Genomic DNA, 16,263 nt, shown 5'->3' with positions numbered 1-16,263 from the left:
TGTACTCTGGGCTTCCTGTTTGTTCCCCTCCATAGAGAAGCAGAACATTTCATGACATCAGATCCACTTCCTTTTCAAAGGTCACGTTTATTATAAAAACCATATTCCAGATATTGTACAGGAATCGTGTAAAAATAACTCATTTCGGCTAAAAAGGAACCAAAAAAAAAAAAAAAATTCTTCTAGTCAAACCCGGGAACCCGAAACATTTCAGTCTGTATCCATGTTATATCTCTGTACGACATGGCAGCGCCTGGTGCTGGAGAGGAACTACAAGTCACACAATACTGCCAGGCATGCAGGTACTTGTAGTTCTCCACGAGCCACCGGATGCACAACCTATACGTCCGGCTGCATAGTCCATAGGCTGGGGGGGGGGGGGGGGGGGGTCTCCTATGTGCCGTGAGAGGGGCTGCACTCTGCAGGTCCATTTACTCCCCTCCCCCCATTGCACACAAATGGGTCAGAGCTGCCATAGGGGATAACAATCTGACCAGTGAGGGTCCTACAATCACTAGATTCCAGAGAATGGGCACATGCTCCACATACCGCTCCATCTAGAAGTGGGACCAGGACCCCCAGTCTCCGGATTGCTGGGGGATCCAAACTTGTGATTGTAGGACCCTCACTGGTCAGATTGTTATCCCCATTCCAGTCGATCTCCCTTGAAGGACACTTGGTTTAGCCACATGCACCGGCACCTTCTGGTTAGCGGAAGCCGAATTCACAATTTTCTATGGATTTTGTCCGGCATCGCAGATTCGCATCCTCGGATCTGAGCCAAGGTGCAATACCACGTCCAATCTGCGGACAGGGATGGCGCTGTTCTTATATACATCATATACACAAATATCTCACGTATTTGTAGCTGCAGTAACTCTACAAGACTACAGTGCACCTGGTGATCTCTTCCCTTAAAGGGATTGTCCACTTTCAGCAAATAATTGATACTGTTTCTGTAGTGAAGTTATACAGTTTTCCAATAGACTTTCTGTATCAATTCCTCACCATTTTCTAGATCTCTGCTTGCTGTCATTCTATAGGAAGCTTCTAGGTTTACTTCTTGTGGATAAACACCGATCCCGGATCATGTGACGTCACACAGGTGCACATATAATAATCAGAGCATATAATCAGCTGTGCACCTGTGTGACGTCACATGACCAGGGACCGGTATTTATCCACAGATAACAATGAAGCTTCCTATAGCGTGACAGCAAGCAGAGACGATATCAATTATTTGCTGAAAATGGACAACCCCTTTAAATAGGTTCCAGTAATGTCTGTAGGAAGATGTTTGTCCATTATCCAACCAGGTGAATAAATGGTTGTATGACGCAACCTTAAAGGGATTTTCCCACGAAGGAAAGTTAGGCCCTATCCCCGGGATCACTTGCTGATCAGTGGGGGTCTTAGTGCCGAGACCCTCCCGCAAATTGCTAAAACGAGGGGCCCGGCGGACCCTTCTGCTCCATTAATCTCTATGGAGCGGACGGAGAGCGGTGAGCGCTGCCCTCAGCAATTTCCAGTGGTTCCATAGAGATTAATGGAGCGGAAGGGTCATGCGCGGCCGTCTGCTCCATTACGCTGACGGAGCAATGAGGGGGTCGGTCGGACCCCTCGTTTTAGCGATCTGCGGGGGTCTCAGGACTGTGGGTAGGGCATAACTTTTCTTTGCGGGTAAGCCCCTTTTAGGACTCTTCTGATTTGGCACTGGGTTGTGCCATCATTTTATCACTGGTGAAGGTCTAATCTCTAAGACCCTTATAATGAGGGGGGGGGGGGGTCAGTGCTTAGTTGCGTTAGTGTTACGTCCCCCCTATACAGTGGTACTCGGACCCCCCAGCTGTGGATAGACCTGCACCTGATCCGATTCATTTTGATGGGGCTGCACTTCAGTTTTTCACACAGCAGCTTTATTGGGGGACACTAGTGCATCCCCTTTATCTTTACCATCAGACCCCCTAATGACTACAAAGTGGGGGCTTTTTTCTAGTAATATTCATCACTCTATAAAATGGGAATTACCTGGACCAGTTTGTCCCAAAATATAGTTCAAACAGCACCACTCCTGACGGTGGCAGGGTCTGGTAACGCAGGTCAGACCCATAAACCTCGGCACATACGGGAGCCGCCCCCCCCCTCACGTCTGGCTATAAGATACGTGGCCGGTGCATTATATTATATTATTGCTCCGTCTGACGCTTCATCTGGTTAAAAACTCAACCGTTTAAAAAAATAAAAATATAGAATAAAATCAGTTTGTAAAGAAGTAATAAAATATATATATACAAATTATAAAAGAGCGGGAGGAGCCTTGTCTCCGGCTTTTACCTGTACAGTTTCCAGTGTTCTGTTTCTAGGAGGCTACAAAAAGCATAAATAAAATGGCGTCCGTCTATAATACAAACGTAAGATCCCATAGACTGAAGTAGAGAGGAGGTCGGGAGCCGCGGATCCTAGTCCCGCACCAGGTCAGAGAAGATGTGGATGAGGTTGTCGAGCCCCCACAGGTAGCCGTCCTCCCGGTTACCCTCCACCCAGGGCACCCGGTGGTTTAGTGTTTGCTTGTTTGGGAGCCGAACGGTTTTACCAAAGTCAATCATCCAAACCTTGGCCAATTCCGAGGAGTCGTGGACGAAAAGTAAAGAGCTGCCGACCACCTGGGGGGAGAAAGACATGAACACGGGGGAGGTTAGAGCTCAGAACGTGACAGCCCACCCGCTACAGACCCCAAACAATCATCCAACCAACCAAGAAAGATCATCTCCGGATCGGGCATATGAAATGCAGCATGTCCGATCCTTATTTCCTCCATCAGAAGAGACTCCGGAGGCCTCATACACAATGTACAAGGGGTATAGAAATCTACATGCCATGTACTGTGTATGTGACAAGGCCGATCACATGACCTCCGCAGTCTGGATACGGATTACAATCTGAAGGGGAATTATACTCCGGAATGTCATTCTCCATAAACCCGGAGACTATTCCAGACTGGGCCTGACAATACACGTAGTAATCCATGGCCGTCCCTCACTTATGACTGAATAACATGTGAGATACATATATATACAGATACCTCGTGGTGCTTGAAAAACTCGGACTTCTCCAGTTCCACGCGGAGATCTTTCAATCTCGTTAAGTAATTTTTCTGCAATTAAAACAAACAAGAATCCAAGATGTTATTATCCAGGGTCAGACAACAGGACTAAAGCTTCAGGCTCCAACGACCTGAAGCATCCAGATACTGCACAAGACCCGCCGTGGCCCATCCGTGGCTCCAGCAGGTTCTGAAGCCACTGGAACCCAGAAGCTGACACATAATACGGACATAAGACCAGGACATGTGACGTTTTCTAGAATTCCTTGAAAACCCCTTTAAGACTTTCTAGTCTAACTGTCTGCATCCTATTTATTGGCTCAGTTTTACAACCGGAGCAAATTTTGTCTTGTTTTCAGAATTTTTGCCCCACTAAACCACAACCCATTTATTACAACATTATATCATTCCAAATATTTTTGTCGGTGGTTTTCCCCGATATACAGAGCACTGGCAACATTTCACACGATGACCCAAGCAGAGAGGACGTAACTCCAAGCATCAAACGATGCATATTTCACTACACCGTTCAGAGTCCTGTCCTTGGCATTGTGGTCAGTCCATGAAATCCACCCCCTGCGTGGTGCAATATTCACAGAGCGACCACGGCCATGTGCCCCCAAACCCTTCATTACAGACAGTTTATGGTGCAAATTAAATCAGAATCAAGTCTTAAAAATCAAGTCTGCCCCTATAAGTCCTGCAAAGTCCAAAACATGAGGTCCCCGGTGACGTCACCAGATACTCACCAAAATGTTCTTATTGCCGTCCACGAAGTCCTCGAGCGCTCGCATCACCTGCTCCCGGTGTTTGGTCTTCTTGAAGTTTGTGTCGCACGTCCCATCCGCTCTCTGCAAGAAGAAACAAGCGGGTGACATCGGGTTTACAGGTTTTACTGGTTCCACGCACAATAGTCCTGAGCCGGTCACGATAACATCTCCAGAGAGTTTGTGTTAAATCTGGAAAAACCAAGACTTGAAAGGGACAATGACTGGATGTATCAGACTTGTAGGACGAGGCCGATGTGGTTCTCCTCACCTTGATTCCTTCTATTCTGAAGCCCAGGGTCGCGGTGGAGCTCAGGGTCTCCCTCCATTGCATGTATCTAGGTTTTAGGATGGCCCTCTGTCTGTGCTCCTCTTCTGTCGGCGCCTCGGGGTCCACGGCGATCATCTTCTCATACATGTCCTTTCTGAGCTTGGGCTTCTCCCGAGCCTTGACCAGTTCCTCCTCTAGATATGTCCTGCAGAAGAAGAAGAGGATGATCAGAAGAAAGCAGAAATATCCTGAGCCCCAAGCAGTGCCGGTGTGAAGACAGACCATGGCGGAGGTTATGGGGGGGGGGGGTAAACTGACCCCCACAGGAGAACTCCGACACATCACTCACCGTACACCCATTTTACAGTCCATGATAGAAGGAGAGTCAAACTCTGACAGAAGGTCCTCCATCTGGTTGTAGGTCTCTCCTTCCTTCTCCACCACTCCAAAATACCCCGGGACAAACGGCCTCAGAGAGTCTCGGTTCAACCATTCTAAGCATTGCTGCTCGCACTGACAGAACTTCTTCAGGATTTTCCCGTATTCCCCGGCCTTGAAGTTACCTACAGGCAGATAAGTGGGACTCGGTTTCTGATCTGTGGCGACTCTCCCCAGGATTACGCTCCGAGGATGAGAAGTTCCTTCCGTCCCTCACTCACAGTTGACCTCTCAGAAGATGTTCCTTACCTGCGTGTCCGGCGAGTTGGACCCATGGGTAGTGCTTTTTGAAGGACACCACAAACGGTGACCAGTGGACCATGTTCTTCAGCTTCCTCCAGGATGTGCTCTGCAAAACAAGAAGCAAGAAGACAACGAGCTGTGAGCTGGAGATATTCTCGGAGGAACGGTCACGTCTAACCACAAGTTTATCTTGGAAACATGCAGAGTATTTTCGTGAAGGCGCCACCCAGCACCTGGTTTACAGTTTCCGAAAAAAAGGTCATCCAGACACCTGGGGAGGATGAACGAACAAGAGAACCATCACAGGGAAATCATCCATGACCTCCGAGATGCCATGGACTCCGCGGTGACCTCTGTATATGACCCCAGAGTAGCGGCGGCTCCCTTTGTTCCTCACGGCACGTTACAGGACTAACCCACAGTTTCGGATGGTGTCGCGGCTGACGAGCTACAAGTCATCTAATTAGTTTGTGACCCGTGGACTTGCAACGTTTGGCAAAAGAAAGAGAAATAAAAAAAATGGCTGCGCGTCGCTGTAAATGTATTAAACTGCTGGAGGGAGTCCAAGGGGGAGAGAAACAATACTGACTCTGGCGGCTGCTCAAGCGCTCGCTGTGGGTACGGACACGCTGGGTCAGGCATCTGCGGCTTGTTGATACTTAAAGGAGGCGATCAATAGGCGCCTGCAACAAACCCTAAAACTGGAGCACACAAGGTTTCACGAGAGCCTTCAGCACAACCAATCATCCAAGGAGGTCCATTACACAGCACAACCAATCATCCGAGGAGGTCCATTACACAGCACAACCAATCATCTCAGGAGGTCCATTACACGGCACAACCAATCATCTCAGGAGGTCCATTACACAGCACAACCAATCATCTCAGGAGGTCCATTACACGGCACAACCAATCATCTCAGGAGGTCCATTACACGGCTCAAACAATCATCTAAGGAGGTCCATTACACAGCACAACCAATCATCTAAGGAGGTCCATTACACAGCACAACCAATCATCTGAGGAGGTCCATTACACGGCACAACCAATCATCTGAGGAGGTCCATTACACGGCACAACCAATCATCTGAGGAGGTCCATTACACAGCACAACCAATCATCTCAGGAGGTCCATTACACGGCACAACCAATCATCCGAGGAGGTCCATTACACAGCACAACCAATCATCTCAGGAGGTCCATTACACAGCACAACCAATCATCTCAGGAGGTCCATTACACAGCACAACCAATCATCTGAGGAGGTCCATTACACAGCACAACCAATCATTTGAGGAGGTCCATTACACAGCACAACCAATCATCTCAGGAGGCCCATTACACAGCACATCCAATCATCTCAGGAGGTCCATTACACAGCACAACCAATCATCTAAGGAGGTCCATTACACAGCACAACCAATCATCCAAGGAGGTCCATTACACAGCACAACCAATCATCCAAGGAGGTCCATTACACGGCACAACCAATCATCTAAGGAGGTCCATTACACAGCACAACCAATCATCTCAGGAGGTCCATTACACAGCACAACCAATCATCCAAGGAGGTCCATTACACAGCACAACCAATCATCTCAGGAGGTCCATTACACAGCACAACCAATCATCATTATGAAGACAAAAAAAAAAAAAAAATACACAACCCACAAAAGGTCAGTCTCCTAACCCTCCACCCCACCAATGTCCTACGGTCACAGCCAACATCGGGTGGTCGATAGTCCTAGACATTTTTGAGAGAGTTACTTAAGGAGTTGCCGACTCAAAAATAATAAATAATTACAAAACTAAAGTCCCTCTCGTCCAGTGAGGACACTTTATTCCCCACCACTTCCAGACGAGGGGGATTCATGTATGTCACGTGACTGTCGAGACCGGATGATCACATCACAGAGGTCACACTTTCTGAGTCTGGAGACCCCCACACACATAAGACGGTCCAGCAGGTCCTGGTGAAATGGGTCGAAGAGTTTGACCGACCATTATGAGGACCTCTGACGATCACAGCAATAACCAACCACAGAACCCAATTACAAATCTTGGAAAACCACCACGTAAAAAGCGGACGTTACCTCATCACTGGACACGTCCATCAGCGGGACAGCCGCATAAGGTCAGAAAACAAGGAGTCGGGGGAGCGTCACCCGGTCGCAGTCACAGATGTCGTCTGTGTGTAAACTCTACTGAGAGCGTGAATTCTCCAAGTGTTACACAGTGCGGGGGCAAAGTCCTAACTCCAATACCCGGGGCATGCTGGAAGAACAGGAGGCAGGTCCCCGGCCACAGACCAAACCTGACACTCACGAAATATGTAAAAACTAGACATAAAACTGGTCAAAAACGCCTCAAAACAGGAGACTCCTAAGAAATGTCCTGATAAATCGCAGCGATAGATTCCTAGAGATCCAGTCACGTGACCGCAGGTCGCTGCTTCTCTTACAATAGACGGCTCGAGTGACCGTACGAAGTCCAAACTCTGAACACACCCGGCGGCGGATCGGAAATCGAGCTTTTCCTTGTGGTAAAGGGATAGGTGTAACGTGACACTGCTTGGACCCAGGAACCTCACTGATCAAACGCTTCCTCCAATATTGTTGTCTTGATACTGAGGCCTTCAACCAGACGTCAGTCACAAGCGATCACATTAGTTGGATACAACCCAGTTTGTGCATAAATGGCCGCCTGCAGATGTGACGACGAACTAACAGGACTGTTGTAAGGTCCGAAAAAGACCAGATTGACATCTGTGGAAATAGTGGGGGGGGGGGGGGTAGAGACTGTTTGACTGATGAACACCACAAATATCTGTAGGAAAATTACTCCAGCAGATGGACACCCGACGCCGACGCTATCAAAGGCACATGATTGTTTTTCCATCGCGAACAGCGGCCACGAAGGATATGACCGCTCAGGAGATTAGAAGAGACCCAAAATAATGCACCGTAAAAGGGTTGCAAAAAAATACCTCAGTTCCTTCCATTTTGAAGACTGGAAGACGCAACATCATCCTTTGGTCTTTGGTCTGGCAGGCTATATACTGGGGCCATGGGCTGCTGGCTATATACTAGGGGGCAGGGGCCATATACTGGCAGGAGGCTGTGACCAATGCATGTCCCACCCTCGGATTATACTCAAGTCAATAGGTTTTCCCAGTGTTAAATTAGGTACCTAGGCTTATACTCAAATATATACTGAAACCACCACCCCCCACTGCTCCCCATTCACAACCCATAGTCCCATCTGCTCTGGGAAATAACTACTGTAAATTTTAAGGAAAAAAAATTTGTATAAGTTATGTCCCAAACCTACACCAGTCTGAATGCCAGTCTTAGAAAACGCCATAATTGTCCCTAATCCTTTATTCCAGTCATGACCATATTATGTTTTTTTACACAAGTTTTACAGCTCCTTAATACTGTACTAGATGGGGCCTTAACATATGTATGTGGATACGGATATATATTTCTGTCATTCTTCCTCTAAAACTGTGGCTGCCGTATTGTAATATAGAAAATACACAATATAAAAAGGAAAAAAAAAAATTTTAAATAAAAACAAAAAAGTGCTAAAACCCATATTGTGGCACCCCAGAGGCTACATTAGGAGGATCTTGCTTCCAAAACAAAGAAAAGGGCCACACATCCCACCACAAGCTTCTCCGTGGGACAAATCACTCCGGGAATCTTGGAATTGTGTATAATTCTGCGGACAATCGCATGTGTAGCAGCTCCAGCCAAGTCCATTCCCGACTTCCTGAGTGTATCCGGAGTCCAGAGGCCGATGTCATGACAAATAGCTGCTTACAGAAGGCTTTGGAGTCTAATAATTGTACTTTTCCTGTCAGGATGACTAAATTTGTACGGAAAACGAGAGAATATATATACGGGCCTTCGGTTTGGACGCCGCTGTTTACATGAACTCCGCTCCGTCGCGGTTGCAGCTGTTGGAATAAAGCATCATTTACACAAACAGTGGAAACGAGGAAAATCGGAAAATGTAAATTCCCGACCATCTGTCAAGCAAATGCAGCTCCGAGCCGTAAAAACGGAAGGAGGTTTCCATGAACAATCCTGAGGTAAAAATTACACACGCTTGACGCCAAGTAAACCAAAATTCGAGAGAAGGTTGTAAACGAGTTTAAGGAAGTAGAGGTCGGGTGCACATATGTGCGCAGTGACCCCGTCACCCGTAGGTTCTGGCTGCGGTGACCCCGTCGTATCCTGACACCATTCAAAAAACATGCAGAAATTTGAGAATGGAGAATGAAGGACTCGCGAAACCAGAAATTCTTTTCAGCTCAGTCAAGTGATACCCGTTCCCCGCAAGCACATACCTGCGTACACGACACAGGCGCTTGTATTTATTTCTTTAACTAGGGGAAAAACCAGCAACTAAATTATACGTAACATTCAGGAACTACACATCTTTCCTTGTAGGATCCATAAAGCTGTACTTTCCCCGCTGTACGAAAAATGACTCGTCTGTTACCAGAAATTCCACCACATCACACAAGATTTCTGGAGGGGGAAATGACCCACGAGGGGCTCACTCCGCGAGGCTCTCCGGCAGGCATATAATACAATGCACTTATGTGAGGCATGGGATTTTCCTTGCACGCCCAAAATTATTGCATAAATCATGTATTTATGAGGGGGGCCCCCCCTCGCTGGAAAACGGTGGCATTTTTCATGACTGACATTTACACTGACAGGAATTGGGAGACGTGACTAGTTAGGTGGGTGTGGGAATTTGGTTCTCAAGGAACAGTTCTGACAACCTCCTAAAAAAGTATTTTTTCCATATCTCGAAGTCTCTCTCATTCATTGGAAAAAGTGGAAGCCGACAAAAGTTGACAACTCTATGTACAAAGTTAACCTAGTCGTAAAGGAACAAGTGCAGCTTGTGGGCCACAAACAACAGATCCGTGGCCCTTAAGTTATCGGTGTGTAAAAAAAAATTGTCTGTGTGACCAAACGTAAAGGCCTGCAAATGATGTCACTTGCTTGTACCAACCTCGTCAGGGGCCACATGCGACCAAACCCACATTACACTGTGTGTAATCCGTGTGGCGGCCATATTTTTCATGTTCTCATAAATTCCTATGGGAATGTAGGGACCACCTGGAACCAATTGTGTAAGGGAATGCAGGGTGTCACAGTCCTCTATGAATGTTCTCACTTTTACAGCTGTTTCACATTTTCTGGTTATGGCCACTTAAATTTACCTCAGGATTAGGTATTTTTTTGAGGTAATTTCTTTTTTTAAAAGTGTTTATTTTTGGAATTTTTTAGAACTTTTATAGGAACAACATTAATACAACTTGGTACAGAAATACAATGTCATACATACATTGCGGCAACAATATTTTGACAGTAACGATGCGTCTTGACCTTATAAGACATAATTTGACATTGCCATTGCTGTTAGGTATAGTATAATGTAAATGAAGCGTTACCGCAGCCCAAGCTACCAACTCACTCGCACATCACACATACAACAACAACAACTACATTCACACACTTCCTCCCCCTTCCCCCTTGACACACCAGGTGGGATTAAGGATGCTAGAAACAAGAATCCGTACCCTTACGCAGCAGTACGCGGGGTGTTACACCACCTTCCCCAGACCAGGTCAAATTTTTGCGGACAACCTCTGTGTTGATATACCGTACGATAGTGGGGTATAAACTTATTTATCAGTAGCATCCAACGCTTTAAGGCGGGGATGTCGGGATCTTTCCATGACATTATGACTACCTTTCGTGCATAATAAAGGGCAAATCTACAGAAGATCTTATCATAATGCCCATGGACTAATTCATTAATTATACCCAGGAGGCAGACTTTGGGTGATAGGACACGGGGCATGTCAAAGTGTGTATGCAGAAATTCCATAACTGCAGCCCAGAATGGCTGAACCCTGCTGCAGGACCACACACAGTGTAGAAAGGACCCACTAGCAGCTTGACATCGGAAACAAGTGTCCTCCTCTATAACGCCTATACGACATAGTTTTTCAGGGGTATAATAAATGCGATGGAGGAACTTCGTTTGGACCAGAGAGTCCCTAGCGCTTACAATATTTTCAAAGAAGGATGATTCAACTTCTTTCCATTCCTCATCCAAGAGGTCTGGGATATCTTCCCTCCAACGCAAAAGGGCCTTATCGAAGGGCCTTCTACGCGTGGACTGAAGAAGGGTGTAAGATTGGGTGAGTGGTCTAGAAAGTTCCGGGGAACTCAGTAGTTTTTCTAGGGAAGTAAACTCTACTGATAAGTTGAGAGAGCCAAACTGTGCTTGGAATGCATGGCGTAGCTGAAGGTAATGGAAAGACGCTATTGCCGGTAAGTCAAAACGCTCACTTAATTCAGCGTAGGAAAGGAATTCTGAGGTTGTAGACAAGAGCTGACCAAGAAATTTGATTCCTGCACCCCCCCACATAGTCCAACCAGGGAGAGAAACAAAGTTGACCAACCACGGGTTACGCCAGAGAGGAGTTCTAGGGGACTGAGGAGTAGGGGCGGCAGTACGGACTAGCCCTTGTGCCCGTTGCCAATTTACTGCAACTGCTTTCAGCGGCATAATGATAGATGTAGATGACTTGTATCTGTACAATAAGCTAGTGAGGGCTTCATACGATCCCAGGAGAGCCCCAGCCAGCGCAGTGGCCGCGTTTGATCTGTCAATATCGATCCACCACCTAGCATAAACAAGTTGGGAGGCCAAGTAGTACATATACATGTCTGGGGCTGCCATACCCCCCCTCTCCTTCGGGGCCTGCAACACTTCCAGACTGAAGCGAGGTGGACCCCCCTGCCAGTAGAACGCACGCAACATACTTTCAATGCGCCTAAATAGCTTCCTAGGGAGCACAACCGGGCAAACATGGAACAGATACAAAAATTTGGGAAGGTATATCATCTTAAAAATATTGATACGGCCCAGTAGGGAGAGTGGGAGAGAGGACCAACTACGTAGGCGGGACTCTGTGTCTGTCATTAGAGGCTCAAGGTTAAGTTCTGGGTACGCCCTGACATTCCCAGAGACCCACACACCCAAGTACTTAAAACGAGAAACAACCTGGAGGGGAACCGGAAAAGACATGGATGATACATTTATTTCTGATAATGGGAATAACACAGATTTGCTCCAGTTGATCCTGAGACCCGAGAATGAACCGAACCTATCTATCAGGGATAAGAGGGACGCTAGGGAAGGCCCAACATCTTGTAAGTATACAATAGCATCATCTGCGTATAATGACACCTTTTCTACTATCGGGCCACGGACGATGCCACGTATATCAACAGACTCCCGGATCGCCAAGGCAAGGGGCTCTATAGCAAGGGCAAACAGGAGAGGGGACAATGGACAACCCTGCCTCGTGCCTCTCCCCATAGAGAATGTCCCAGAAACGTCCAAATTTGTCCTGATCCTGGCTTTGGGCTCGTGGTATAGTAGCCTTACGAAGGCAAGGAATCTAGGGCCGATCCCTATTTTCGATAGCAGGAGCCACAAATATGGCCACTCTACCGAGTCGAATGCCTTACAAGTGTCTAGTGATAGCACATAACCAGGATCAGAGACATCCCTAGCAGCCGCTATATTCAGAAACAACCTCTGAATGTTAATGTCTGTGCTCTTGCCAGGCATAAAACCAGTTTGGTCTGGATGTACCAGGGAGGTGATCACTTTGTTCAGTCGTGTCGCCAATATTTTTGCAAGGATTTTTACGTCCGAATTAAGTAGGGAGATGGGACGATAGGAATCGGGGGATAGAGGGTCCTTTCCTGGCTTAAGTAGTACCTTTTGAGGTAATTTCTGGTATTAGTTTTTCCCGCTCTTTTTTTTCTCGTGAAGCTCTTTGCTATTCCTGCCTTTCCTGCTATTCACAAGGCGGACAAATAGAATTGTCGTCTCCATATTAATGTTTTTAGACGCGCTTTTGATTGGTTATTTAGCCTGGCAACTAACATGGATTCATGGACAGCCTTCAATTAAACTTTATTGAGACGTTTAGAGAGAGACAACCCGCATTGCCCTACGTTTGTCAGAGATCCTCAAAACTAATATGTTTTACATGATATTTATTTTCTTTACATTATCTATGAATATTTTATCTATGAAAAACCCTTGGATAATTTATTAGTAGTATAGCCGACTATTTTATACATTTTTTTTTTGGATAACGGGAAATTACAGAGGGCATTCAATTCCATGGAGATACCAGACCGGATGCTCCGGCAGACCCCCGACCAGAGGTCGCACTAACATTTTTCCAGAAGGGTAAAAATACTCCTCTCACCATTTTTGAGGAGTATTTTTACCCGAGGAGGAGTATGAAAATTTGGGTAGCACACTGCGCACACAGCACACACTACACTCACACACAGCACACACTACACTCACACTGCGCACACTACACTCACACTGCGCACACAGCACACACTACACTCACACTGCGCACACAGCACACACTACACTCACACTGCGCACACAGCACACACTACACTCACACTGCGCACACAGCACACACTACACTCACACTGCGCACACACTACACTCACACTGCGCACACAGCACACACTACACTCACACTGCGCACACACTACACTCACACTGCGCACACAGCACACACTACACTCACACTGCGCACACACTACACTCACACTGCGCACACAGCACACACTACACTCACACTGCGCACACACTACACTCACACTGCGCACACAGCACACACTACACTCACACTGCGCACACAGCACACACTACACTCACACTGCGCACACAGCACACACTACACTCACACTGCGCACACAGCACACACTACACTCACACTGCGCACACTACACTCACACTGCGCACACAGCACACACTACACTCACACTGCGCACACAGCACACACTACACTCACACTGCGCACACAGCACACACTACACTCACACAGCACACAGCACACACTACACTCACACTGCGCACACACTACACTCACACTGCGCACACAGCACACACTACACTCACACTGCGCACACACTACACTCACACTGCGCACACAGCACACACTACACTCACACTGCGCACACACTACACTCACACTGCGCACACAGCACACACTACACTCACACTGCGCACACACTACACTCACACTGCGCACACAGCACACACTACACTCACACTGCGCACACAGCACACACTACACTCACACTGCGCACACAGCACACACTACACTCACACTGCGCACACAGCACACACTACACTCACACTGCGCACACAGCACACACTACACTCACACAGCACACAGCACACACTACACTCACACTGCGCACACACTACACTCACACTGCGCACACAGCACACACTACACTCACACTGCGCACACAGCACACACTACACTCACACTGCGCACACAGCACACACTACACTCACACTGCGCACACAGCACACACTACACTCACACTGCGCACACAGCACACACTACACTCACACAGCACACAGCACACACTACACTCACACTGCGCATACACTACACTCACACTGCGCACACAGCACACACTACACTCACACTGCGCACACACTACACTCACACTGCGCACACAGCACACACTACACTCACACTGCGCACACACTACACTCACACTGCGCACACAGCACACACTACACTCACACTGCGCACACAGCACACACTACACTCACACTGCGCACACAGCACACACTACACTCACACTGCGCACACAGCACACACTACACTCACACTGCGCACACAGCACACACTACACTCACACTGCGCACACAGCACACACTACACTCACACTGCGCACACAGCACACACACACTGCGCACACAGCACACACTGCGCACACAGCACACACTACACTCACACGCCGGAGGCGTTTAAAAGACGGCGGCGCGCGGGCGACGCCATCTTTTTTACGATCGCCGCGCCCCCGAACGTCATCGGGGGCCGGCGATCGGTTGCCATGGTAGCCTCGGGTATTCTTTTGACACGAGGCTACATGGCTTATGCAGGTTCGTTACAATGAGCCAGTGGCTCATTGTAACGTATGACCTGCAAAAATGCCATATATTGTAATACTGTAGTATTGCAGTATATGGTAAGAGCGATCTGACCATCTAGGGTTAATGTACCCTAGATGGTCTAAAAAATAGTGAAAAAAAAAGTTTAAAAAATAAAAAACATTAATAAAATATTAAAAGTTCAAATCACCCCCTTTCCCTAGAACGGATATAAAACATAATAAACAGTAAAAATCACAAACATAATAGGTATCGCCGCGTCCCAAAATGCCCGATCTATCAAAATATAAAAACGGTTACGGGCAGCGGTGACCTCCGAGGCGGGAAATGGCGCCCAAATGTCCGAAATGCAACTTTTGCACCTTTTTACATAACATAAAAAATGAAATAAAAAAATGATCAAAATGTCGCACAGACCTCAAAATGGTAGCAATGAAAACGTCGCCTCATTTCGCAAAAAATGACCCCTCACACATCTCCGTGCACCAAAGTATAAAAAAGTTATTAGCGTCAGAAGATGGCAAAATTTTTTTTTTCTTTTTTGTACACATTCGTTTAATTTTTGAAAATGTATTAAAACACAATAAAACCTATATAAATTTGGTATCACCGCGATCGCACCGAACCAAAGAATAAAGTAGGCGTGTTATTTGGAGCGAAGAGTGAAAGTCGTAAAAACTGAGCCCACAAGAACGTGACGCACGTGCAGGTTTTTTTCAATTTTTCCACATTTGGAATTTTTTTTCAGCTTCGCAGTACACGGCACGTTAAAATAAATAACATTACGGGAAAGTAAAATTTGTTACGCACAAAATAAGCCCTCACACAGCTCTGTACACGTAAAAATGAAAAAGTTATGGATTTTTGAAGTTGGAGAGCGAGAAATGAGCTGAAAAACCCTGCGTCCTTAAGGGGTTAAATTGATCTCATGTACCATAAACATCAGGGCTAATACAGGGAGCTTTTCTGCCCAAATATAAGGTCCTCCATTTACCTGACAGAGGACAAATATAAACGTTTGCCTGCACCTGGTAATCCACCTGTCTTACACTGCATGTGCAGTGTGAATGTCTCATGTCTGTACTGTTCTATGTAACTACTGTGTATGCAATAACTTAATCCTTGCAAAAGTGCACAACCACTATAGGTGAAACGCCACAGTCTTCACTGTGGCTGTGAAATAGGCAATGTACATATTTTAATTACACACTCACAAAATTCTGAAACCGCTCACCGGGACCCAGGAACCACACTGCTTAGTCCTGACTCCCACAGCTCCCGCCGTCTCCAAGCTCCGCCCACAGCAAGTGCACAGTCAGGAGGGGCTTGAGTAATATACAAGGTTGAGGGGCAGGCGTGCAGCCAATAACAAAGCCCCATACACG

At 47.0% G+C, this 16,263-nt stretch overlaps 1 protein-coding gene across 2 annotated transcripts in view; it reads right to left on the bottom strand.

Moving 5' to 3' along the window:
- Positions 1-1,845: 1,845 nt before the first annotated feature.
- The window catches only part of LOC140076938 (inositol-trisphosphate 3-kinase C-like), a 33,036-nt gene continuing 18,618 nt past the window's right edge, over positions 1,846-16,263 (bottom strand). For both annotated transcript variants that reach the window (XM_072123741.1, XM_072123742.1), the window contains 6 exons: positions 4,829-4,928; positions 4,491-4,704; positions 4,142-4,346; positions 3,853-3,954; positions 3,083-3,154; positions 1,846-2,663 (listed from right to left, as the gene is read on the bottom strand). In XM_072123741.1, the coding sequence (XP_071979842.1) occupies positions 2,460-2,663; positions 3,083-3,154; positions 3,853-3,954; positions 4,142-4,346; positions 4,491-4,704; positions 4,829-4,928 (897 nt within the window). In that variant the 3' untranslated portion in view covers positions 1,846-2,459. The remainder of the gene's footprint in view (positions 2,664-3,082; positions 3,155-3,852; positions 3,955-4,141; positions 4,347-4,490; positions 4,705-4,828; positions 4,929-16,263) is intronic.

This window comes from Engystomops pustulosus, chromosome 9 (assembly GCF_040894005.1).
Source record: "Engystomops pustulosus chromosome 9, aEngPut4.maternal, whole genome shotgun sequence".
Taxonomy (NCBI): domain Eukaryota; kingdom Metazoa; phylum Chordata; class Amphibia; order Anura; family Leptodactylidae; genus Engystomops; species Engystomops pustulosus.
Note: the sequence above shows the minus strand (reverse complement) of the source record. Positions and strands in the feature narration are given on the sequence as shown.